The sequence below is a fragment of the Alligator mississippiensis genome, chromosome 1 (genome assembly GCF_030867095.1).
Source record: "Alligator mississippiensis isolate rAllMis1 chromosome 1, rAllMis1, whole genome shotgun sequence".
NCBI lineage: Eukaryota > Metazoa > Chordata > Crocodylia > Alligatoridae > Alligator > Alligator mississippiensis.
This window is the reverse complement of record NC_081824.1, coordinates 143,441,626-143,466,138: the sequence shown is the minus strand read 5'-3', so window position 1 is coordinate 143,466,138 and position 24,513 is coordinate 143,441,626. Positions and strand designations below refer to the sequence as shown.

General features: G+C 45.2%; 1 protein-coding gene across 4 annotated transcripts in view; it reads left to right on the top strand.

The window, feature by feature from the left end:
- RPS6KA2 (ribosomal protein S6 kinase A2) overlaps window positions 1–24,513 on the top strand; it is a 534,307-nt gene that overhangs the window by 477,091 nt on the left and 32,703 nt on the right. For all 4 annotated transcript variants that reach the window (XM_059714848.1, XM_059714854.1, XM_019479851.2 and 1 more), the window contains 3 exons: window positions 4,212–4,314; window positions 12,514–12,644; window positions 15,152–15,277. In XM_059714848.1, the coding sequence (XP_059570831.1) occupies window positions 4,212–4,314; window positions 12,514–12,644; window positions 15,152–15,277 (360 nt within the window). The remainder of the gene's footprint in view (window positions 1–4,211; window positions 4,315–12,513; window positions 12,645–15,151; window positions 15,278–24,513) is intronic.

Sequence of the window (24,513 nt, the reverse complement as noted above, 5' to 3'; positions counted from 1 at the left end):
TATGGGAGCCTGACTGCAGGCTCCCAGCCCAGCTAGATTCCCCTTCCCCCTGGAGCCAATAGTGAACTTCTGTTTGGTTTAGGGTAACTTTGTAACTCAGAACACTTTGCAAAAATTGGGAATTGCACTTCTGTCTGTAGCCCTTAGCTGAGGAAGGGTTCCTTACCATTGCCTGTCTCAATACTCCCCTTTGTATCACATTTTTGAACTGCACAAAGTCAGTGTAGCTATAATGGATGCCAGTGACAACAAGGAGCTGAACTGGAGGTGCCAGGCAGTTTTACTCTTTCTCAGCTCATGGGGGAGCTGAGAATTTGCTTTGGTTCCCCTTGGCTTTATTTTTTTTTTTTTCATGCTCTGCCAGCCTCTTCAGCGATTTTGCCATGGGCAAACTATCTATGTTGTTTTGCTTTTTGTACTGTAGCATTTTATGCCATACTTCCACCCTAAGGGTATCAACTGGCTTTTCCTTACCCTTTTCTTTTCCTTCTATCATTTGCAATGTTTTCTGGAATCCTTGCCCTGCCTCAGCCATCCTACAAGCATTCTTCAAAGACATTTCCTGCAACACTGCCATCTGTGCCTTTAAATTTTCTATCTCCTGACTCTGTTTCTCTTCCTTTTCTATCTGTTGCTCTTACTGATAGCACTTATCCTGCAACTCTGCACTTTTCTGCTTTCCCATGCCAACTCCTTGGCCAGTCCTTTAGCTACCATAAATAGACCCTGTAATGCTGCTAAGTTCTTAGTCTTTTTATCTGGGCATGGACTTTCCTCAGAGGCGATCCAATAGGACCACTACTTACAAAAATCCTCTAAAGTGTTCTCCTCATTCTCAAATGCCCCCTTGCCCCAAACCTGGGGCACAGTAGACTCTGGCACCCATTTCTCAAACTCTTCTACTTCTGTTGCCATGGTGTTAGTTTTGGAAGGGGAAAGGTCCCTAAATCAGATTTTCCCTTCTTGCCTATGATCCTGTATGGTCTCAGCAAGTCCCTCTCCCCATGAGTCAAGGTTACAACCCTTGGAGCCCAGGAAGGTTCATTAAATGTGGATATTCCAATCTCTGTTCACCCTCTGAAGCCACCAACCTGCTTTTGCCTACTCAGGGACACCAAATCTGTTACACTCAATTTTGATTAAGGGGTGGCATGAACAGAATGAAATGATCAGTGATCCTACCCATTCTAGTCTCAAATCCAAATTTAATGAGCACAAAAGCAATGCCACTACTCAAGAAAATCCCCAAACAGTCTGTAAAGATATTCTTACACTGCCTTCCAAATGATGCATGATGACTTAACTACCTAGGTGTCATCATGATGCCGGGGGTCGCAGTTTAGATCAGCTTGGTCTCCTCTGGCTGGTGATAGCTCCCCAAATATAGTTGTTTCCTTAGGCTTTTTTACCCTTTTATAGTCCTCTTCTATATACTTCATGCTATATATCCTCACCAATTACTTTTTACAGTAGTTGTTTCCTTATCAATCTGTCACCCTCTTTCACCCTCATCTTATTTCTTTCTGAACTTACTTCTCCCCTACTGAGCTATCCTTGGGTTTTGTTTCTATATGGTTTTCCTACATTCTACAGCTATCTACACTTTGTTTTGCATACAGCAGTTGCTTACACTACCTCTGTGCTTAGTTGCCTCTGTGTGCACATCACTTGCAGCTCATGGTGTCCATTTGAAGAAAAAGGGAAAAAGGTGTCAATTCTGCCAAGACAGCATTTCAGACTTACAAGGGAATCCAAGCTGGAGCTGCTGTGCCACTTCCACTGCTCCCAGGCTGGCTGTGGCCGGAGCAACAATGTGCTCCATGTCCTAGGCTGGAGCAGGGACACAGCCTGCTGGCCCCAGAGCAAGTGTAAACAGCAGAGGGAAGCAGGCAGGGGGGCCCAAAGCAGCAGGGCAGAAGCAATGTGGGGGCAGGCAGCAGCTGTGACTCTGACCCTGTCCTAGAGTCAGAGCAAGAGCAGCTGACAGCCCCCACTCTCCACCCCCCTCACTGCCTCCTACTTGGTTCCAAGACGGGCTTTTTTCCCCACTTTAAATGGGGAGGAAAGGGAGGCTCATCTTGGAATTGAGTAAATACAGTGATTTAGCTATACTGTAGATAATACTGTGCATTAGGGCTGTACAAAGCTTCAGTCGCTGGTTCAGTTCAATGGAGATTTGGCCCGATTCGGTCGCCAAATCTCCGAATCCAAACCAAATCAGGAGCCTCTTTAATCTCTCTGAATCGAATAGGAACCCTCCAAATCGATTCAGAGATATTTGATGATTTGAACATGGACACAGCTTTAAATGTTTTTTCCACATACTTCAAGGTACCAGGCAGCTCGTGAATGCTGAAATGGTGGGGTGGGTAGAGTGTCCCATGGGAGTTGGGGGGGGAGGGGGGGGCAGTCCCCAGTGTACTCAGCAGCGGACCTGGAAGTGGACCAGAAGCACTTTTGGTCCACTTCCAGGTCCATCATGGAGAGTGCAGGGGACCCTCCTCCTGCCCCCTGGTTCAGTGACTGGTGCCTCCTGGGTCTGGGGGGGCACCCAGGGTCCCCTCACAGCTGATTGCCAAGCTAGGGAGGAATGGGGGGGTCCATCACGAAGCATGCGGGAGGCCCTCCCATGCTCCTGTGGGACGCTCCATCCATCCCACCATCTCAGCGTTCACGAGCTGTACTTGGTACTTCGAGGTATGTAGAAAAAACATTTAAAGCTTTGTCTATGGCCAAATTGCTGATTCTTCGAATCAGCATTGAATCTTCAGATTTGGCCGAATCGAATTGGGACAGCGATATGAATCAATGAATCAAATCACTGTCCCCCGAATTGGGCCGAATCTGAATGCGAATCGAATATGGCCCTCTTCTTACACCCCTACTGTGTATTAGAGATATTTCATCACAGAAACCATAAGTTACAGAGTATCTTCCCATAAGTAAAAGGATGGAATAGTGTGTAATTAGATCCATTTTATGTTTTTAAACATCAACTCCTTATGAAATTGTGTTATTTTTTAAGAGTTAGAATGTAAGTTTACTTTCCAAATGTTCATGAAGTTCCCAGCTCTAATTGTGGATTGAAGGTTAATACAAACACTGCATTTGTACTTACACATATTAATTACTGAGGGCTTTCTTTGTAAATTAAAGGAGGCCTTTGCCAGCTGAAAGCAAGACCATTGATATAAAGGAGAACAGTCAGGTGACTGAAACAAGGGCCTGGACTCAGAACTAAGTTCTGATTCCAGTTCTCAAAGCTGCACTTGTGTGATCTTTGCTAGTTCCCAGAAGGGTTGACCTAAGACCCACTAAAGTCAATGTGGATGATTCCTGTGACATCAGTGGGTTTCAGGTCAGGACAAAAAAATTATTTTCTACTTCAGCAGAGTATTGTGAGACTTAATGCATTAACATCTGTAAAGCATCTATGAAAACCTTATCTGAAAGGAGTGTGGGATGCAAGTATTATTATTACTGGTTGTGAGCAGATTCTTCCATTTGTGCCTCTGTCGCCCCAAAAGAAGTCCACCTATGTAGGGATACTTACCTGCACTTGCCCCGTACCATCCCTTGTTTTTTGTTCTCCCTCTTAGTTGACCTACCCATTATTTAACCTGATCACCCTCTTGCTTTCTCACTTTGGCAAGGGTTAGTCCTGGTCCTTTCCCTCTCAGCTGCTCTTCCAGGTGTGATAAATGACAAGGCACTAACTTGTTTGATTAAGCCAGAACCTCCTTGCTGCAGGTGCTGTTTCTGTTTCCTGTTTTCCAATGCACCAAGCACTTTGGTTCTTAAAGTAACCCTTTCCCTTAGCATTACTTAACCAAGCCCATCAGTTGCAGAAACCACTTGGAAACATATCTCTTCCCACCCCAAGTGGACATTCTGGGCCAGATCTTAAAGAGCAACAAATACCCAGGTGCTACCTAGCTTTAAATGTTATGCCATTCTGTGGGCTAAAAAAGCAGGCAAAACATCTTTGTATAGACACTGGATCATAAAAGTTGAAAATAGCAACCCACTAGGGCGCAGATCCTAATTCCTTAGACTCAACAAGAGTTCAGCATCTCTCTCTTCATATATGTCACTCCCTACAAGTGTAGCACATAAATCAGTGGATGTCCTAAAAAACTGTAATAACCTGCTCTTGAACTTTGCTGCCACTACAGTATGTTGCTGATTATTCTCTATCATTGTTTTTGTAGAAACTATATAGGAGAGAAATCAAGCCACCTTTTAAACCAGCAGTGGGACGGCCAGAAGACACCTTTCATTTTGACCCGGAGTTCACATCACGAACCCCCACAGGTTAGCATTGAAGTAAACTAGAACAGCAGTGATAGATCTTTTCCATGAATAGATCCACCCCAACTACATTAAGCAGTTCTGGGTCCTTTGTGTGGGGCAGTAGATCTTGTATCATCAAACCATAATCTATAGGTGCCCTGCACTTAGGAATAAACCTATGACTTCACCAACCTGTCACTGGATATGCCCTGCAAAAAGGAAAGACCTCTGATATTTCTGTGATAAAACAAAAATATCTATTTTGACTGCCTGATTTTTGTTTAACTACTTTTAATGTAGTGACATCAAGTTCAAGGGGCTTTGCAGCTGTTCAAGTTAGTACACAGTGGTGGTGGACGGGTCATTTTCGACCTGGAGGGATGTGGGCAGTGGAGTTCCCCAGGGCTCAGTCCTCGGGCCTGTACTATTCAGCATCTTTATCAGCGACTTGGAGGTGGGCGTGGAAAGCACGCTGTCCAAATTCGCTGATGACACAAAGATGTGGGGAGAAGTGGGCACACTGAAGAGGAGGGACAGAATCCATCTAGATCTAGACAGGTTACAGGGGTGGAGGGATGAGAACAGAATGGAATTCAACACAGACAAGTGCAAGGTATTGCATGTAGGGAGAAGGAATCTGCAACACACCTATAGGCTAGGGAACACCCTTCTCAACAACACAGTGGCTGAAAGGGATCTTGGAGTCATTGTTGACTTCAGGATGGACATGAGCTGCCAATGCGAGGAAGCAGTCAGTAGGGCTAACCGCACCTTGTCATGCATCTACAGATGCATCACAAGCAGGTCCTGGAAGGTGATCCTTCCCCTCTATGGGGCACTGGTCAGGCCACAGTTGGAGTACTGCATCCAGTTCTGGGCGCCACACTTCAAGAGGGATGTGGCTAACCTTGAGTGGGTCCAGAGGAGGGCCACTCTAATGGTCAAGGGGGCAGCAGGCCAGGCCCTAAAGGGCCTGAATCTATTCAGCCTCCACAAGAGAAGACTGAGAGAAGATCTGGTGGCCGTCTATAAACTCACCAGGGAGGACCAGCAAAAAATAGGTGAGGCTCTGTTCCTCCAGGCACCACCTGGGATAACAAGGAATAATAGCCACAAATTGATTGAGAGTAGGTTCAGGCTTGATATCAAGAGGCATTATTTTACAGTTAGGGCTGCCAGGCTCTGGAATTGGCTCCCAATTGTGCTCTCCCCTACCTTGGGGGTCTTCAAGAGGAGGTTGGATAGATATTTGGCTGGGGTATTATGATCCCAGCACTCGTTCCTGCCCAGGGCAGGGCGTCGGACTTGATGATCTGTTCAGGTCCCTTCCAACCGTAGAAACTACGTTACAACTATGCTGTGTTATGTTATGTGGAGCCTGCGCCTCGCTCCGTCTGACCTATCGGGGTGTGGCCCCTCCCCTCAACTCACCTGCCACACCTTGGACGTACTCAATTACCTTCGGAGGGGTCTCCAGTGAAGCTCTTTATCCTGGGTGGGGCCTCCCGATAGGCGGTGGTACTCACAGTTATCGGACGCGGTGATCCACGGGGCTCCGCCTCCCCAACACCCCATCCATACGCCAGCCGCCGGGCGATGTCCTTCAGGTGTTGTCGGGCCCAGTATGATGGCCTCTGCCCGGTTCCCCGGTTCTCGGTCATTCCCCTCTCCTGCAGAGAGGGGTTTCTCCTTTTTCCTTCCTTATAGATAACACTCCTCCGGACCAGGGGGAGCTGGTGGTTGCTTCCCCTGGTTCCAGCCCCCTCCTGGGGCCTCCGCTATCTCCCCTTTCCTCCCGTCCGCAGGGCGCTCCCCTGCTTCCTGTGCGGCTGCCGCTTCAGGATGCAGCGGAGAGAGTGCCTCGGCATGCACTCTCTGATCGCCTCTCGCCTGGCTGCTGGCGAAAGGCGTCCCGCTCCTCCCTATACTGCTTGCTTGAGACCCGCAGTCGGAGTTCTCGACGCTCCGTGCGAGAGCCGGCAGCACGGACCGCACACCCGTACTCTCTCCCCCTGGCTCCTCTCTTTCCCTCTCCTGTCGGCGTTTTTGAATCCTCCCGCAGCGGCCGCTCCGGCCGCTGGGATTGGCTGAGCTGTTCGCCGCGCGATGAACAGCTGTTGCCAGAGCCGGCGTAATGGCGGCTCGCGCGGCTGCGGCTCTTCCTCCCGCTGCCTCTCTGCCAGTATGTATGCCCTCCTGGGGGCTTGCTCTCGGGGTCTAGGGTCCGTGGGTCCCCTCTTCTCCCCCTCACTCGCCTGTGGGTGCGCTTCACCGCCACATGTTACAACTGTATTACATAGGTATGCTATTTAATTGTAAATCTCTTAAAACACTGAACTTGATACATAGTAAGAATGATGAAAGGTCCAAATTTCTGGAGTCAATAGAAGTCATGATAACAGAGAATTTGGCACATAACATCCAAATGATTAATGACCAGTAAATGCTCCACATGGTACTGTTAGCCTTATTTTTATTTATAATTTCCATTTCATAAAAGCAATAATGCATGCCAAGTTGCACATTTGGGGGCAATTGTACTAGCGGCGCAGCCTTGTGAGCAAAAAATCAGAGTATCAATAACTACCTATTATTGAACACCAATCCCGGCTCTAGCACTGGCTTCCTGCATATTGACTGGTCACTTAAGCATTAGAAAAATATGACTTCTGGCCTCAAACATCAGCCATCTAACTGGCCCAAAATACAATAGGAGTTATGAAATTTTAGTGAATCAGTTTTGATTAAATTAAAAGCAATTGGAAATGGGCCTCACTTAACATTCCCCACAGTTTTGTCTTTTGCCTTTTTGAAAACTAATCTAAGTATTCCCCAACAGCTGGATTCAACCCCTACCTTTTCTGGCAAAAGAAAGAGATGTAACACATTTATTATGGTTAGGGTGTGCAAAATACTGCAAGAGAGAAACTGTTCTCTACCATTGTGGTATTTGTGCCTATGGTATAAGGAGGCCTTAATGTAAGAAAGAATCTGGCTCAATGATTTTAACATGGCTTAAATACTTAAGTGGGCTTTAGGGTATTTTAATGTCACTTTAAGACCTGTTTACACTTCAAGTGCTCCATGAAGGGTCTTCAGAGTCAGCCCCATCCAAAATAATCTTTGTTCCAGTGACATCTCTTGGCTTACAAATTCTTTTGAATGGCAATACTGTATTAGGTTAAGAAAAAGAAAAGGAAAACTGTTAATGGTCCCATACTTCTTCTACATGCTCTGGGTCTGGGTCAGTAAATAATTAGCTTCTTAGTTGTGGTAGGTTGTGTTCCTCTTTGCTCATAACATTTAACTTTCACCTTCCATTTGCTGTGGATCATTATAATATGCATATTTTAATTTTAAGTGTTTTATTATATCCTACCTAGAGGTGGAATTATACTGCAGAAGCCTAGTGTGTATTTCAGTTGCTATTCATATTTTATAATTTCTTCAGGATGATGGTGTATGCGTAAGAGGTCACCCAGACCTTTGATGCGTATGCCTAGGCAAGAGTTTCTGGAGGAGTGGAGGCTTCCCAGACCTCCCATCTTCCCTTTAGGCCACTGGGACACAATCCAAAGGTCAGACTGGGTCCAGACACTTTGTCCCTCCATGGCTGTAGTTGTATAAGCATCTGGGAATTGAACCCAGGTCTCCTGTGTGGAAAACAAGGATTCTACCACTGAACCACAATTGTAAAATAGCTGTTTGTTGCTGAATAAGTGACTTATGCTGGGAAACATAATCAATATGAGCTTGTTTAGGATTGAAGAGAAGTGAATTTGAAAAGTTCAGTTAGCATTCAGTACTGTGCTTAAATACAGTAGTTTAGAGTTTGAAGAGTGCCACCTTCAAACGCAATCCTTTGCTAGGTACGCTCAGCTTGTGGAAAAGGCACATAAGAGGAAACATGATTTCAGACTTCAAATACTTGAAGGGCTGCCATAAAGAAGAGGAAAGCACCTTTTCTCTTTTGCTTCAGAGAAGAGAATAGCTTGAAGTTGCAGCAAATAAGTTGAGTTTGGATATCTGGAAAAACTTCACGGTTAGAATAGTGAGGCAGTGGAATAGACTGCCTAAGGAAGTTGTAGACTCTTCATTACTGGAGGTGTTTAAGAAGAGTTTGGAAAGCCACTGCTCAGGGATAATCTAGGTGTAGCTATGCCTATGTTCTGCTTTGGGTATTTCTCATGTTTTCGGGCCCCCTCTTAGGGAAGGAGTTGGTTACCCCGCTCCCCCTCCCCTTTCTGCTGCTTGTGCCAGTATGTTTTTAAGCCTTTCCCAGAGGCATTGGGTGTTGGCTACAGCCAGTACTCAGGACTTTGACTGGGGTTTGCCAATACTCCTGCTGGGACCAAAGCCAGAGGGTCTCTCCCCTCCACTTAGGGTCAGACTGAGCACCATATTTGGGGTCAGGAAGGAATTTTACCCCACGGTCAGGTTGGTATGGACTATGAGGATTTTTGCTTTCCTCTGTAGTTGGGGGCATGGCCCTCTACCTGGGATTTCTTGAGCATATATTAACAACATTTCATAGAAGCAAGACATTGGCTGCCATGGTTCCCCTCCTTTACCTGTGGCAGGTTAGGGTGTTAGGTCTGTGTTTGTCAAGATTGATGGTAGTCTTAGACAGAGGTTGGTATGGTTTGGATAGGGATGATCCTGTCTCAGGCAGGGGGTTGGACTAGATGCCTTATGGAGGTACCTTCCAGCCCTACTTCTCTCCGATTCTGTGATTACATGACAGTTTTATATAACATTATATTGCAGTGCAGTTGAAGAAACTGTGTAATAGAATTCCTTCAGGGCAGGAAACAGAATATAATATGTATGTATGTACATATGTATGTATGTATATATACACATATAAACACACCTACATACTATAGAATATGCATTATACACACACAATATAATATATAAGGCTATATACTATATATGTGTAGATAGATAGATAGTATATAATATATAAATCACATGAGATATATTTATATAGCATTTATACATATAAATGAAAAAGAGAAATCTGATGAAATTTGATATAATAAGACACTAGGAACATCCAATATTAAAAAGAAGCACCTTGAGGCTGAGATCTTCAAAAGGGCCTAGGGGAGTTAGGTGCTCAATTTCCAATTGAAGATTCCTCAGCTCTGTGGGAATCTGAGCCAGATATTAGATCAGATGTAAGGAAAAAATTCCTTACATCTTGAGTATCCAGGGTCTGGAATAGACTCCCCCAAGAAGTGGTACAATTGCCTACTCTGGATATCTTCAAAAAAATGTCTGAATGTTCACCTTGCTGGGATCATCTAACCCCAGCAGTCTTTTCTGCCCAAGTGCAGCGGGGCTGGACCTCATGATCTTGAGAGGTCCCTTCCAGCCCCTAACATCTATGAATCTATTAACACAGCCTAAATAGGAAGATGATGTAATGAACTTAAAATAGGATTTAACTTCTGAACACCTAGCCTTAAATTTGGCTCCAGTCACAAATGGAAATGTCATTTGCAGTCTTAATGGATGATGCTTGCCTGTATTACAGAACAGGCAAATTTCTGAGCTCTGCCAGTTATTTCCTCAGTGACCTTGCCACTTTATCTCTCTGTCTCAGTTTTCCCTTCTATAAAACTAAAACGATGATTTCCTTTACCTCAAAACAGTATACCAAAGCTGACTGAGCAATGGTGTCAACAGAACTTTGAGATACTTTTATGAATAATGCTGTACTGAGACAGAGTGTTGTTACTTTTACCATTTGACAGTTGAATGTGCAAGATCATTTTGCCCTCAGTAGAATTAAATGCTGCTGGATTTGTTCAGAGTACAAAAATAAGTTGGTTGGAAAACATAACTATCATGTTTTAACTGCCCTGTTGAAACATGGTTGCATTTTGTGTAGACAGTTCAAAATTATGTTTATAGACAAATTGACTAATTTTAGGCAGCTTTTATGCTTGGAAACAAAATTGTTAATCCTTGTTGATCACTGATTATTAATAGAGAAATTGGGTCTAAGTGATGAAGTTGTAAAGACAAGGTTGTTTGGGTGAATCTGATATCTTTTATTAGACCAGCTTAAATAGTTGGAAAAAAAATTTTAAGCAAGCTTTTGGGTTCAAAAACCCTTTGGCAGGCTGAGGAAGTTTCTGCAGTTGGTGTGTGCTCTTCCTAGATGGAATGAAAAGTAACTTTTTTCCAACTATTTAAGTTAGTCTCATAAAATATATCAGATTCCCCCAAAGACCTTGTCTGCCTGTATCCTTAGACCAACATGGCTACAACCTATACCCCTGTATGAAGTTGTAAATACCTTCTCATCAGAGATCTGTGATAAAGGTGGGAGCAGGATCCAAGCTTCCCTAAAGTGCAAATGTATATGCCCAAATGTTTTCTAAGAGCATTTCACATGCCACCCATGGTGCTTCCACATCTGAATCCACCAGATCCCCACCAAGCTAGGAACCAGTTGTGTAGGTTAGGAAATGGGTTTATCCCTGTTTCAAAGCATGTTTTCTTCCCCTTGAATAATTGGGTGTGAAAAGCCGATTGCAATGCATGTGCCTTTCAGAGGGCTGATTAAATAAGAGGCCTGCAGACTCCTGCCTGTGTGTTTGTAAGGACAGCACTCTCCAGTACACCAAGAGCTGAACAACCAGCACAGATCGTTTTAATGAACCACTGTGCTCTTTCTCTCACTCTAAGGAGGGGGTGATTCACTGCATGCCTTTGTTAGTTGTGTCAAAGCCAAGGCTGATCCCCAGACGAGGTACAGAGCCAGCTGCAGTCTTGGCTGTGCTAACCTTCGGCTGTCAGACAGATTACTTCCCTTTACTATGTTCTTCATATGCAGGCCTCAGAAGAGCTGCTCTGAGCACCTTTTCCTCAGATCATTATTCTTACTGCATTTTATAAGAAATATTTGAGTTACCTAGTAGTTCCAGGACCATGAACTGCACTCTTTCGCTGCATGTCTTCCCTGCTGGTGCCAATTAACACTAGTATTAATGTTAATGGAGGAAGTACAGGTTGTGTGCATCATTCAAATGGACTGTATTTTATTTGCTCAAGTGAAACAGTTTTCTGTATGTTTTCTCCCAAGAGAGGTTTTTCTAAGAGAGTTCTAGCTCCTTAACCTTGTCTTTTTAGAAAGACACTGACTGTAATTTGGAACAAATAAAATATAAACAGGCTTGGATACCACAGACTGTATAACGCATATCTGTCTAACACAAAGATATGGTTGGTTCCAGGAGATATTATGAAGTCCCCTATTATTTGCTTATGAAAATATCTTGATAAAATGTGTACATAAAAACAATTATGTGTTGATTTTTTAAGTGGTCTATAATATAAATCCTTTCCTTGCTACAGCAGCATGTTTAGTTTCTGCTGAATGTTGGGTTGGCTATCAGGGAATGCTGTTTGGGCAAAGGATACTAAGGACAGAATGATTTAATGCTGTTATGACCCACATCACTTCCTACCATGGGTTTTGCAGTAAGAGACTAGGGCTTTGGGGAAGGAAACTTTCCTAAGGTTTCTTTCACTGTTTCTGCCCATTTGGTCCATCTGGGGAAAACCCCACATGCCACCCTTGCTGCTCCTACATCTAAACCCCCCAGATCCCCACCAAACTAGGAATCAGTTATGTAGAGGCATCAGGCTTCTGTCATTGTCCAAGACCTTTGTTTCACTAGTGTCCCACTAAATACAGCTCCATTCATGTTATACCACCAATAATTCCCTTTGGCCATGGCAGCTCCTGTGGCCTAGATATTCAGGGAGCTCCACTAAAAAGATTATACAGTTTTAAGCTTTATTATATTTTATCTAGGGACTCTCCACAGGGGCAAACAGAAAATTATGTCCTGGTCTACCTCTTCCTTCTTCTAGCCTGGTGACTCCTTTGCCCCTTTTCTGCATAGGCCCTTGTGCTTTGAAGTGACTTGGGTGGGAATGATGTTGGAGTAACTCTGTGCAGCAACCTGTCTGTGCAAGAGAAAGGATATCCATGCATGAAGGCTCCCTCCTATGCTTAGACCTAGGGGTTGGGGAGGGTAATTAATGCATATCAGAGTCTTGAAATGAGGGTGGATTGTGACTGCTGGTTTAATGGGGTTTACAGATGGACAGTTGCAGGGAGCCTCACAGCTGCAAGTTACTGACTTTCTGATTTGTAGTTGTCCAACTCATGTAGTCCCCTCTACCTTTCCTCCACAGATTCCCCTGGTGTTCCTCCAAGTGCCAATGCTCATCATCTTTTTCGAGGATTCAGCTTTATTGCATCCAACTTGATCCAGGAACCTGCACAACAAGATCTGCACAAAGCCCCAGTTCATCCGATTGTGCAGGTACTAACATGTGGTGTGTCACTTCACATTTGATAAGCTGAGTACATTCATGTGTGTTACATTCATCTGTATCAGCATGACACTACCTCAAAGTAATGTACTCCTAGAATGATCACATATAGCTAGCAATAAGTGGAAAGCGAGCGAAGATTGTCCTCTGTTTTTGTTTTCATGTTCACATCTCCTTTTCACTAGCACACAGCTGTCCAACTTATTAGCAGCCGGGGGCTATAGCCACCTCCCCCCACCCCCTTCACAGCTGCAAGCTCCCCCAGCACCATGAAGGCAAGAGGTTACCCACCCCCCATTACTGCACCATGTGTGCAGTCAGGCAGCACCCCCATTGCTGCGGCATGGAGGGCTGTCCCCAGGGTACAGCAAATCAGGATGACCGCCCTGGGCCCTGCACTTTGGGGGGTTCTGGAGAGCTGGGCAGAGCATCTGTGGCCCCTCCTGTGGGGCCTGCCTGGTGCTGGCAACTTTGCCCCATGCCACGGAAGAAGTCTAGAGAGCGCCCGCCGTGGGCATGGGGGAAACCCCAACCCATGCCCTGCCTTTGCGGGGGTCCCACATGTTAAGGGGGCCCCTCACAGGCTGATTTGCCCCAGGCGGAGTGGCCATGGCCCCTCCCGCAGGGCCTGCCTTGTACTGGTGGCTCCACCGCACGCAATGGAAGAAGTATGGAGACCCCCCTGCCCTGGGTGCAGGGGAGACCCCCACCCCTACTCTACCTTTGTGGAGGTCCCACAAGCCCTGTGTGGTGTTAAGGGGGCCCCACACAGGATGATTTGCCCCAGGTCCCTCCTAGGGTCAGCCCTGGCAGCACACATGGGGAGGCAACTCTCCCAACTGCTGCACTGCTCAGGCAAGCAAGAAGGCAGCCTCTCCCCTCACCTCCTTGGCTGCAGGCTCCCCCACTGTACCACATTCTGGACTCTCCCAGCACTTCCGCCTGCACTGAGCCATGTCACCCTGCCCTGTGCTGCCCTGGGTGGGGACAAGAAGTTAAAGCCTAAGAAGAGTAGGGGAACTTGGAGGCCATTCCTGCAGCATCAGCTGGAGCAAATTTGCAGCGCAGGGAACACTTTCTTGTTCCTGCACATGCCTCTTGCAGTATCCCAAAGGCATTTGAGATGCTGTAAGAGGCACTCATGGGCTTGTCTGGATGCGCCCCTTGGGTGCATCCCATCCAGCCCCATGGATTTGTACATGTCCAGCTTTTCTAAATAGTCCCTAACCTGTTCGTTCACCACAGTTCGTTGCTCGCCTCCTTCCCGGACTGTGCTGCCAGGTGCAGTAATCTGGAAGCTGACCTTGCCTGTGAAGACTGAGGTGAAAAAGGCATAAAGTATGTCAGCCCTTTTCACATCATCTATCACTAGGTTGCTTCCCCCCTTCAGTAAGGGGCCCACACTTTCCCCAACCTTCCTCTTATTGCTGACATGCTTCGCTGCCGCTACTACAGCTTCAGGATGAGGCCACTACTGTTACATGGCATGGACTCCCTGGGGAACCACCATGCTTGCATCCCTTCTACACCAACACCTGGGCTGATGGCCCATTTGTCCACCCTTAGGTACACTACTGAATGGAAACCCTATCTTGTAAAGTTTTTCCCCAGCTCTTGTTAAATATTTATATGTATATATATATTTTATATTATGTTCAACTTAAGAAAGAAATAACTTTTCTACCTTAGAAATCAGATCTGAATAAAACATGCCTGGAAAGCCCTGGCCCAAATCGTTGGCTGGTATAAGTTGATTTAGCTCGGTGGGGACCAACCTTTTTGGCAGGCATGCCACAAATTAAGTCCCATGCTCTTCTGCGTGCCACCCCAATCCCCTTTTCATGTCTGATGTGCTGTTCTGCTTTCTGCTCCTTGCGTGATCTGCTGTTCTGTTGTCTGTTTCTTACCCTATTTGCCACTGTGCCGGCTGTCCTCTCCATGATCTGCTGCTTGCCACACATAGAGTCTGTCTGTGCCACTTGTAGCATTCATGCCACAGGTTGGCCACCCCTGGTATAGCTGATTTGACACATGTGGAACTACACTGATATCTACACCAGACAAGGATCCAGCCTGGAAAGTATTATAAAAACATTTCCGTTGTCATGAGAAATAGCTGTAGGCTGGGTTGTTTGAAAACTGCCTAGAAGTTTTAGACCCCCACTTCCCACTAATATCTAATGGGAATTTGCTATCCAAATTCTATAGCTGGCTTGGGAAATCCTAGAGATTGTTTCTAGATACACAGCTGTATGTTACTTTGGAAAGAAACTGAGAAGGAAGAACTCCATGTTTGTTTTGATAGCAGCCAAAAAGCTATTGTTTTACTGAACTGAACTTAAACAATATAATGCCTAAGGAAAGTGGATTTTGAAAGCTGGATAGAGAGGATAAAGTGCACCAAACTTTTTATAATGGTTGTCCTAGATTATCCTGTTACGTGCAACCAGAAGATTTGTCTTCTGATTATTCTTGTTTTACTTGTCTTTCTCTACAGCAGTTACATGGGAACAATGTTCACTTTACAGATGGATATGAGATCAAGGAGGACATAGGAGTCGGCTCCTATTCAGTATGCAAGAGGTGTGTGCACAAAGCAACAGAAGCTGAGTTTGCAGTGAAGGTAAGAAATCACCCTGCCAGATGCAAATATGTGGTCAAGGCTGCTCCATGACCCTGGGCATCATTTTGCCCAATGAATTTTGTTGTGGGGATTTTTTTCCAGAGGGATATATTAGAAGATGATATTAAGGTTCATTCTTCTACCTTAATTTCATCAAGTAAAAGGGACCACTCAGTCATGTACATTCATATTTACTGTATGGTTAGTCATTTCAGTCACTCTCCTTGTTACATGTCTGGATGAAATATTTTAACAGAATATAAACTGAAGTAGCTCTAAATAAAGGATAATTCATTGTAAAATACAGCCCCTATAAACACAACATAACTTTGCTTATCTTTCTCTGTGGTCCATTTAACTCTAATGGGCTCCTGTCCTCATTAGAGATGTTTGCACAGTGAAATACACCGCACTATCATGGTCACCTGTGAATAATCAGATTTCCTTTTTTTAATTGGCATTCAGTAGACTTATCATTGCACAGGGGAAAACAATGGAGTGATTCAACAGAGAATCAAAACACTGACTCAGAGGAACTTTGTTGCACATTTAAGAAAAATCTAGGGACTTCAAGCTTTGTAGAGCAGTAGTGTAACAATAGAGTCACAGTACACAGCTGCAGCAAAGAAAGCTAGCAAGGTGTTAGGGTGTACACGTGAGGGAATTCATTTCTAATATGACATAAAAGTCCTTCTGTATAATTCCTCAGAAAGGTCACACTTGGAGTATTAGGTTGCAGCATCTGTTGCCTGTATTAAATAAAGGATATCCAGGTGTTAGAGATAGTATAAGATGAGGCCAACAAGCCTGACTAATGGTATAAAAGGTTTGTCTTTGGAGGAAAGGTTCCAAATATTAAACATTTTTAGCCTCTGGAGAAAAAAAATGGATACTATGTAAAAGCTCATATTGCTCCAGAGCTTCGGAGCCGCTTCAGCTGGATCAAAGTGGGAAACCGATCTGGAGCTCCAGATCTGATCACAGGCATCCAAAGCAGCCAGATCCAAAGCCAGATCGAATAGCTGCCTACTCGCACAGGCCCAATGAAAATCATTCTTCTTAGATTTTTTTGGAGTTATTGATTAAGATTGACCTTCTCTTTGCTTCCTAACACAGTGAGTTTATAAGGAAAAATATACTATTATATTCTATAATAATAATGGTTATAATATACAAATGTTCCAGATATCTGGTGCTACCTCATTAAAAGGCTATTTGTTACGGTGGTATGTTGGCATTTTACGAAGCGCCATGACATCCCACCACTGGAATGATAAATCAACAGTGACGGAGTTAAAAAATATGACTGTGAAATCATTGTGGGAAAATGCAAATGATGCCACTGAATGAATAATTTCTCCCAGTTGTACAGAGAATAAAACACGCCATGCCGCATAATCACTGTTAGGGTTTACTTACTGTAGCTGTGTAGGAATATATTGAGTCAGCAAAGAACTGAGACAGAATAACTGAGTCAGAGCTACAACTAGAAAATCCACCCTGAAAAGTGAAAACCTCCCTAACCCAGAAGCAGGACTTATTTGCTAAGATGTATACCATTTCTTCCCTTTTCCCCAGTCTTGTTGAGATGCCTTCTCTGTCCTTATTTATCCTGGTGGGACCAAGTTTGGAAAGGTTTCTGGGTGTGTAAGGAAAATTCTATCCTTTGTCTTTATTCTATCTCATTCCAAAGTTAGTTCATTTCTTTGCAAAATGACTTCCAGAGGTATAATATTTGGCACTGAGTTTTAAAATATAAATAAATATCACTCACTTCTCTGAGGTCACTTGGGGAGACACTGGCAAAATTAAGGGATGTGGGGGAAAAAAGCACCCCTCATTTTATAGAGCTCTGCTTTGCTTCAGATTCTTCTTTTAAAATATCAATCATGCTTACAAAGGTGGGTAAAGTAAATGCACAGTGATATTAAACAGCAAAGAGCACTTTTTATTTTTAAGCATGCCTGTAACTGAGGTCAGAAGCAAAGGAAAATCAGATCAAACTGTTTAAATTAGTTCAATGCTTGGAGAAAATAAGTCTCTTAAATAAAAAGCAATGCTGGAGCAAGTGAGAGGAATGTTGTATTGAAGAAAAACAACTGATATGAAATCCTAAATAACAGATTGAGTGCTATGTTTTGGGGAAGAAAGGAAATACCATAGTCTGGAGCAAATGGCAAATCTGATGTCAGAAAAAGTGCAGGAGATTTGATACAGTTCATGGTCTTGGAGAAAAGGTTTATTTTCTTCAAAAACTGTTCCTGATTTTAAGCTTGGATCCACACATACCATACAGAGCTAGTTTCTCCAATGTGCCAGTCATTCTCTGGCACAAACTGAAATAAAACTGCCAAGGAACTAGCTGTATCTCCCTGATTCTAGGAACTTGGTTCTGGCCCCTGAGGTCCATTAGCAGAGAATAGCCAAAGCAGAGTGGTGCTGGCAGCTGTGACCTCCTCTGTCCCAACAGGCCGACTATAGCAGAGGCTGCAAGGGTTAGTGGTATAGGAGCCAGCTAGGCAACTCAATGCCAAATACGGACTGTCCGATACCAAAGATAGCTCCTGTTGGCAACATCTGATGGCTCTTCAGTCCTTTCATGGGAATGGAGCCAGGGAGAGTGGCTGGACCACAGGACAGAATCTGTCTGAAAAAGGATAAGGTAGAAATGGTCCCAAGTTAGGCCCTTAGATCTTGAGAACTTAAAGCGGGAACCATGGCTGAATTCCATGCCTCTACAAGTTATCAAACCAATGTCCTGATTCCAGACATTCCCAGTACATGAGAAGGTCTGGATTAAAAGCCAAACTTTGCTGCCTGGACACGTCTCTGGATAAATGAGATTTCTGTTTAGATAAAACACTGATGGAAGCACTATGATTCCAGCCATCCCCTTAAATTTTAAATATGTTTTCACATTTTTTTCTGTGTTTTATATATGTTTTTATATATTTTATACAATATAAGTGGAGAAGCCATCAATAGAGGAAAGTCATTAACCCACCAGAATGACAGCTATTATTGCAAAGTTCATGTAGATGAGCAGCCAAAAGCATTTATTGAATTGGTTGCTGAGTGAATTGTATTAGGTCCAACTTGTGTGGGAATTATTGTTACCTTCTTTTCTCCCATCCATTAATGTTCATAGTCATGATTTGCTGGTTTTCAGATCTAAATAAACATGTAAGCATTTTTATTTAAAGGCTAGAGAATACACAATAAGATTTAGATCTACAGAGTTTTCTCCTTATAACCCGCAGCCATATCAGGGATTCATTACTAAGTGCAAAAAGCAATGAACAACTTCAAAGATAAATGTAGTCTCCTAAGACTGTCTAGAGGCTGGTGCACTTGTTTGGGATTTTTTTAAACAAAATTGATATTTAAATGCCTGTTTACTGAAGCAGAAAAAGGCAAAATTCTGCCCAGAGGTTCCTAAGTCTCCTTGATAGTCAAAGTGTTGGTATTATCTGGACATTTTCTCTCTCTGACACTGGGAGGTGTCTCATCAGAATGAAGCAGACTTATAAACTCTTCAAGGGAGAGATCACATCTATTTTTATCTGTCTATGAAGCTCCTATCTTACATAAAGTCATAGAATGAATGAATGAATGAATGAATGAATGAATGAATGAATGAATGAATGAATTATCTAGCAGGAAATATTACAACAAAAATTCACTAGGCAAGCTTGAGTTGGTTCTGATTGGCCCTTATCCTGCCAGCTCAGTGGTGGAGGTAGAGGCCTGTCCACATGGCAAGCCCTACTGGCTTCAAGGAAGTTCTGCCCAGGGGTCAGGAGTCCATTTGTATGTGGAATGATATAAGATTCTCCTGAGCAGGGACTGGACCAGCCCACCCCCTGGAACCCCCTCAGGCCCCAGGAGAGGCACACCCAGGCCTAGGGTCAGTGAGGACCTAGTCAGGGAACTTCTGGAGGGACTGGACGTATTTAAACCAGCTGGTCCTGATGACCTCCACCCCAGAGTGCTGAAGAAATTAGCAGAGGTCATTGCGGGACCCCTGGCACGGCTTTACAAGCACTCGTGGTGCTCTGGTATAGTGCCAGAGGACTGGAAAAGGGCCAATGTGGTTCCCATTTTCAAAAAAGGGAGGAAGGAGGACCCAGGGAACTATAGGCCAGTTAGTCTTACCTTGATCCTGGCTAAGCTTTTTGAGAGAATTATCCTGGCACATGTCCGCGAGGGGCCAGCAGGGGAGGTTATGCTTAGGGGCAACCAACACGGGTTCATTAGAGGCAGGTCCTGTCAGACCAACCTGGTGGCCTTCTATGTCCAGGTCACAAAATCCTTAGACGCAGGGGTAGCAGTGGATGTAGTCTTTCTGGACTTCAGGAAGGCCTTTGACACTGTCTCTCACCCCATTCTTATTAAAAAACTAGGGGACTGTGGCGTCGACACCTGCACAGTCAAATGGGTCGCTAACTGGCTGGAGGGCCGCACCCAGAGAGTGGTGGTGGACGGGTCATTTTTGACCTGGAGGGACGTGGGCAGTGGGGTCCCCCAGGGCTTGGTCCTCGGCCCCGCACTGTTCAACATCTTCATCAGTGACTTGGGCAAGGGGGTAAAAAGCACCATATTCAAATTTGCTGATGACACTAAGATGTGGGGGGATGTGAGCACGCTAGAAGGGAGGAATAGGCTGCTATTGGACCTAGACAGGTTACAGGGGTGTGCAGATGAGAACAGGATGGGTTTCAACACTGACAAGTGCAAGGTGCTGCACCTGGGGAAGAGGAACCAGCAGCATACTTACAGGCTGGGGAACTCCCTTCTTGTCAGCAGAGAGGCAGAAAAGGATCTTGGAATCATTATTGATGCCAAAATGAACATGGGCCAACAGTGTGGGGACGTGGTCAGGAAGGCCAACCGTACCTTGTCATGCATCCACAGATGCATCTCGAGCAGGTCCAAGGAGGTGATCCTCCCCCTCTATGCGGCACTGATCAGGCCGCAGTTGGAGTACTGTGTCCAGTTCTGGGAGCTGCACTTCAGGAGGGATGTGGACAGCATTGAGAGGGTCCAGAGGAGGGCCACTCGCATGATCAGTGGGCAGCAGGGCAGGCTAAGGGAGGGAGGAGAGGCTAAGGGACCTGAACCTGTTCAGCCTCCACAAGAGAAGGCTGAGGTGGGGATCTAGTGGCCTGTTACAAATTAGTCAGCCGGGGGGGGCAGCAGGCATTGGAGGAGTCCCTGTTCCCCCGAGCACTACCAGGAGTGACTACAAATAACGGTCACAAGCTGGCAGAGGATAGATTCAGACTAGACATCAGGAGGCGCTACTTCACAGTCAGGGCGGCTAGGATCTGGAACCAACTTCCAAGCAAAGTGGTGCTGGCTCCTACCCTGGGGGTCTTTAAGAGGAGGTTAGACGAACACCTTGCTGGGGTCGTTTCACCCCAGTACTTTTTCCTGCCATGGCATGGGGTCGGACTTGATGATCTGCTCAGGTCCCTTCTGACCCTACCAACTATGAAACTATGAAGATAAGGGCCACAAGTAAGAATAATCTCCCTCTCTCATTTATTTATTTATTTTTTTTAATATAAAAGTGGAACAGGTTTCACAAGAAATTAGGCTAATCAAGTGTGGATTAGTCCACTACTGGATCAGCTCCTGCCAAATTACATATTTTCCAGTATTTCCCCAGAAGTTATTTGTCACCCTTGACCTTCACAAGACTTTCACCCCAGCCATTCATCTTCACCCCAGTTTTTTAAACAAAAGCTGTTTCAATATGCACTGATGTTTTCTTTCTTGCAAAGAAGATATAAAGATTAAAATACTGACCAGGAAAGCCAAGGCTGTAACTGAACTCCAACTGGCTATACATATCAAAGACAATAAAAAGTTCTTTTTTAGATATGTGGGGAGCCAGAGGAAAAGCTTAATGGGTATTTTGTGTCAGTTTTTCATCAGCCCAAAGAGATGGCCCTGCTCAATATGGCACAGGACGGCCAGGGCGAGGGAGAATTGGTACCCTTCATCAGTGTAGACCATGTGAAGGAACACCTTGAGAGGCTAGACACCTTCAAGTCAGCTGGTCCTGACAGTTTACACCCCAGGGTACTTAAGGAGCTGGCAAGCATTATAGCTCAGCCACTGGCACGGATCTTCAAGAACTCCTGGTGCTCAGGCAAAGTGCCCAAAGATTGGAAGAAGGCCAATGTGGTGCCTATCTTCAAGAAAGGGAGGAAAGTAGATCCAGGGAACTACAGGCCCATCAGCCTGACCTCTGTCCCAGGGAAGATCTTGGAAAAAAATATCAAAGAGATGATTCTTGATAAACTGGCTGATGGCAACATCCTGAGGGATAGCCAGCACGGGTTTGTTGTGGGTAGGTCTTGCCTAACCAATCTCATCTCCTACTACGATCAGGTGACATATCACCTGGACAAGGGAGAAGAGATTGACATCATGTATCTTGATTTTAAAAAAGCATTCAATCTAGTATCTCATGATTGTCTCATAGAAAAACTGGCCAACTGTGGCCTCGGCTACATCACAGTCCGCTGGCTTGGGAATTGGCTCAGAGGCTGGACCCAGAGAGTGGTAGTTGACGGAAGTCAATCATCGTGGTGCGTCGTGACCAGTGGGGTCCCCCAAGGCTCCGTCCTTGGGCCTATACTCTTTAACATCTTCATTAATGATGTAGACGTTGGTATCAGAAGCGGACTGGCCAAGTTCACCAATGACACCAAACTTTGGTGTAAAGCATCCACACCTGAAGACAGGATGGTGATCCAGGCCAGCCCTGACAGGCTCAGAAAATGGGTGGACGAAAACGTGATGGCAAAAAATGCAAGGTACTCCACCTTGGGAAGAAAAACCTGCAGCATGCTTATAAGCTCGACAGTGCTACACTTCCTAGCACCTTGGCTGAAAGGGACTTGGGGGTCATGATTGACCACAAGACAAATATGAGCCACCAATGTGATGTTGCAGCTGGTAAAGTGAGCAAAACTCTGGCTTGCATCCATAGATGCTTCACAAGCAAATCCCAGGATGTCATCCTCCCACTGTACTCGGCCTTGGTGAGGCTGCAGCTGGAGTACTGCATCCAATTCTGGGCTCCACCATTTAAAAAGGATGTGGAGAGGCTTGAGAGAGTCCAGAGGAGAACCACATGCATGATCAGAGAGCAGGAAAACAGGCCTTATGATGAGAGGCTGAGAGCTATGGGACTCTTCAGCCTGGAAAAGCGCAGGCTCAGCACGAACCTGGTAGATGCCCACAAGTATATAAGGGGTGTGCATCAGGATCTGGGGGAACGCCTGTTCACCAGAGTGCCTCAAGGGATGACAAGATCAAACGGTCACAAACTCCTCCGAGACCATTTCAGGCTGGACATAAGGAAGAACTTCTTTACTGTTCAAGCCCCCAAGGCCCGGAACAGACTGCCGCCAGAGGTAGTGCAAGCACCTACTCTGGACTCCTTTAAGAGACATTTGGACGTTTGTCTTGCTGGGATCATAGTTTCATAGTTGGTAGGGTCAGAAGGGACCTGAGCAGATCATCTAGTCCGACCCCCTGCCATGGCAGGAAACAGTACTGGGGTCAAACGACCCTGGCCAGATGTTCATCCAGCCTTTTTTTAAAGACCGCCAGAGTAGGAGCCAGCACCACTTCTTTTGGAAGATGGTTCCAGGTCCTAGCCGCCCTGACAGTAAAATAGCGCCTCCTAATGTCTAGCCTGAAACTACCCTCCGCTAGCTTGTGTCCATTGTTTCTTGTAACTCTGGGGAGTGCTCGGGGGAACAGGGACTCTCCCAATGCCTGCTGGTCCCCCTTGACTAGTTTGTAGACTACCACTAGATTCCCTCTCAGCCTTCTCTTGTGGAGGCTGAACAGGTTCAGGTCCCTCAGCCTCTCATCGTAGGGCCTGCCCTGCTGACCCCTGATCATGCGGGTGGCCCTCCTTTGGACCCTCTCTATATTGGCCACATCCCTCCTGAAGTGCGGTGCCCAGAACTGGACTCAGTACTCCCCCTCACATAGAGGGGGAGGATTACCTGCTTGGACCTGCTTGAGATGCATCTGTAGATGCACAACAAGGTATGGTTGGCCTTCCTGACCGCGTCCCCACTTTGTTGGCCCATGTTCATTGTGGCATCAATGATGACTCCAAGATCCTTTTCTGTCTCGACATTGGTGAGAAGGGAGTTCCCCAGCATGTAGGTGTGCCACTGGTTCTTCCTCCCAAAGGTTCAGTTACCCTGCACTTGTCAGTGTTGATCCTTTGACCCCAGCTGACTTCCTGCCCCTGGGGCAGGGGGCTGGACTCAATGATCTTCTGAGGTCCCTTCTAGCCCTAATGTCTATTAAATCTGTGAAGCTGCTTGCCTCCAGTTATGAGAAGGTGCTTTCTTTTTTAATGATAAAACAAATGAATATGTTGATCATTCTTTCACTCTGAGCATCTCTCTCTCTCTCTCTCACACACACACACACACACACACACACACACACGTGCACGCGTGCGCACGAACCTATTTACACACCTGTATACAAAATCTCTCTGAGCAGATCTACCTGTAGCACATCAATTTATATCAGATCATTACTAATGAAAGGAGATCCTTTGGTGACTATACATGTCAATCTGGTCCCCCTAGTTTCAGATATATAGACAAATTAGAAAAGTATAAAGAATAAACAACAGAAATTATACAATGATTTCGAGACAACCTGTCAAGAGAGTCCAGGCAAGGTAAGCAAGACAAGATTCCAGGGAGACAGGATCAAAGTGTATGCATATCTTCAAAGTGACATAAATTATGAGTGGCAAATAGCCCGTCCTTGATGAGAGCAAAGACGAAACACAGTGGTTCGAAGCAAAGAAAGGAAAAGTTTAAGAGAAAATTTTGACAGAGAAATTAGTCAGTAGAATGGACTCCTCAGGGAAGTGATAAGACCCTACTCACTTCAGATGAAAATAAGTTTGATCTATCGTTGATACGTATGATGCAGTAAGTAGCCCTACAGATGCAGGGCCAGAGGCACATGTCCTTTTCTGACCATGTATGCTAGGAAGAAAAATGTCATTGCCTCCACTTCTCAGCTTATCCTCTGAGGAGGGAGAAATTAAGTAATACAGGATCAAGGGAACAGTATATTTAGTCCAAGGATCTAGACTGTGCAAGGGCCCATCATAAGGACTTGAAAACAAGAAGCTGTTTCAGCCAGGCAGAGAGAAAGGTCTTTTTCAAAGAGAA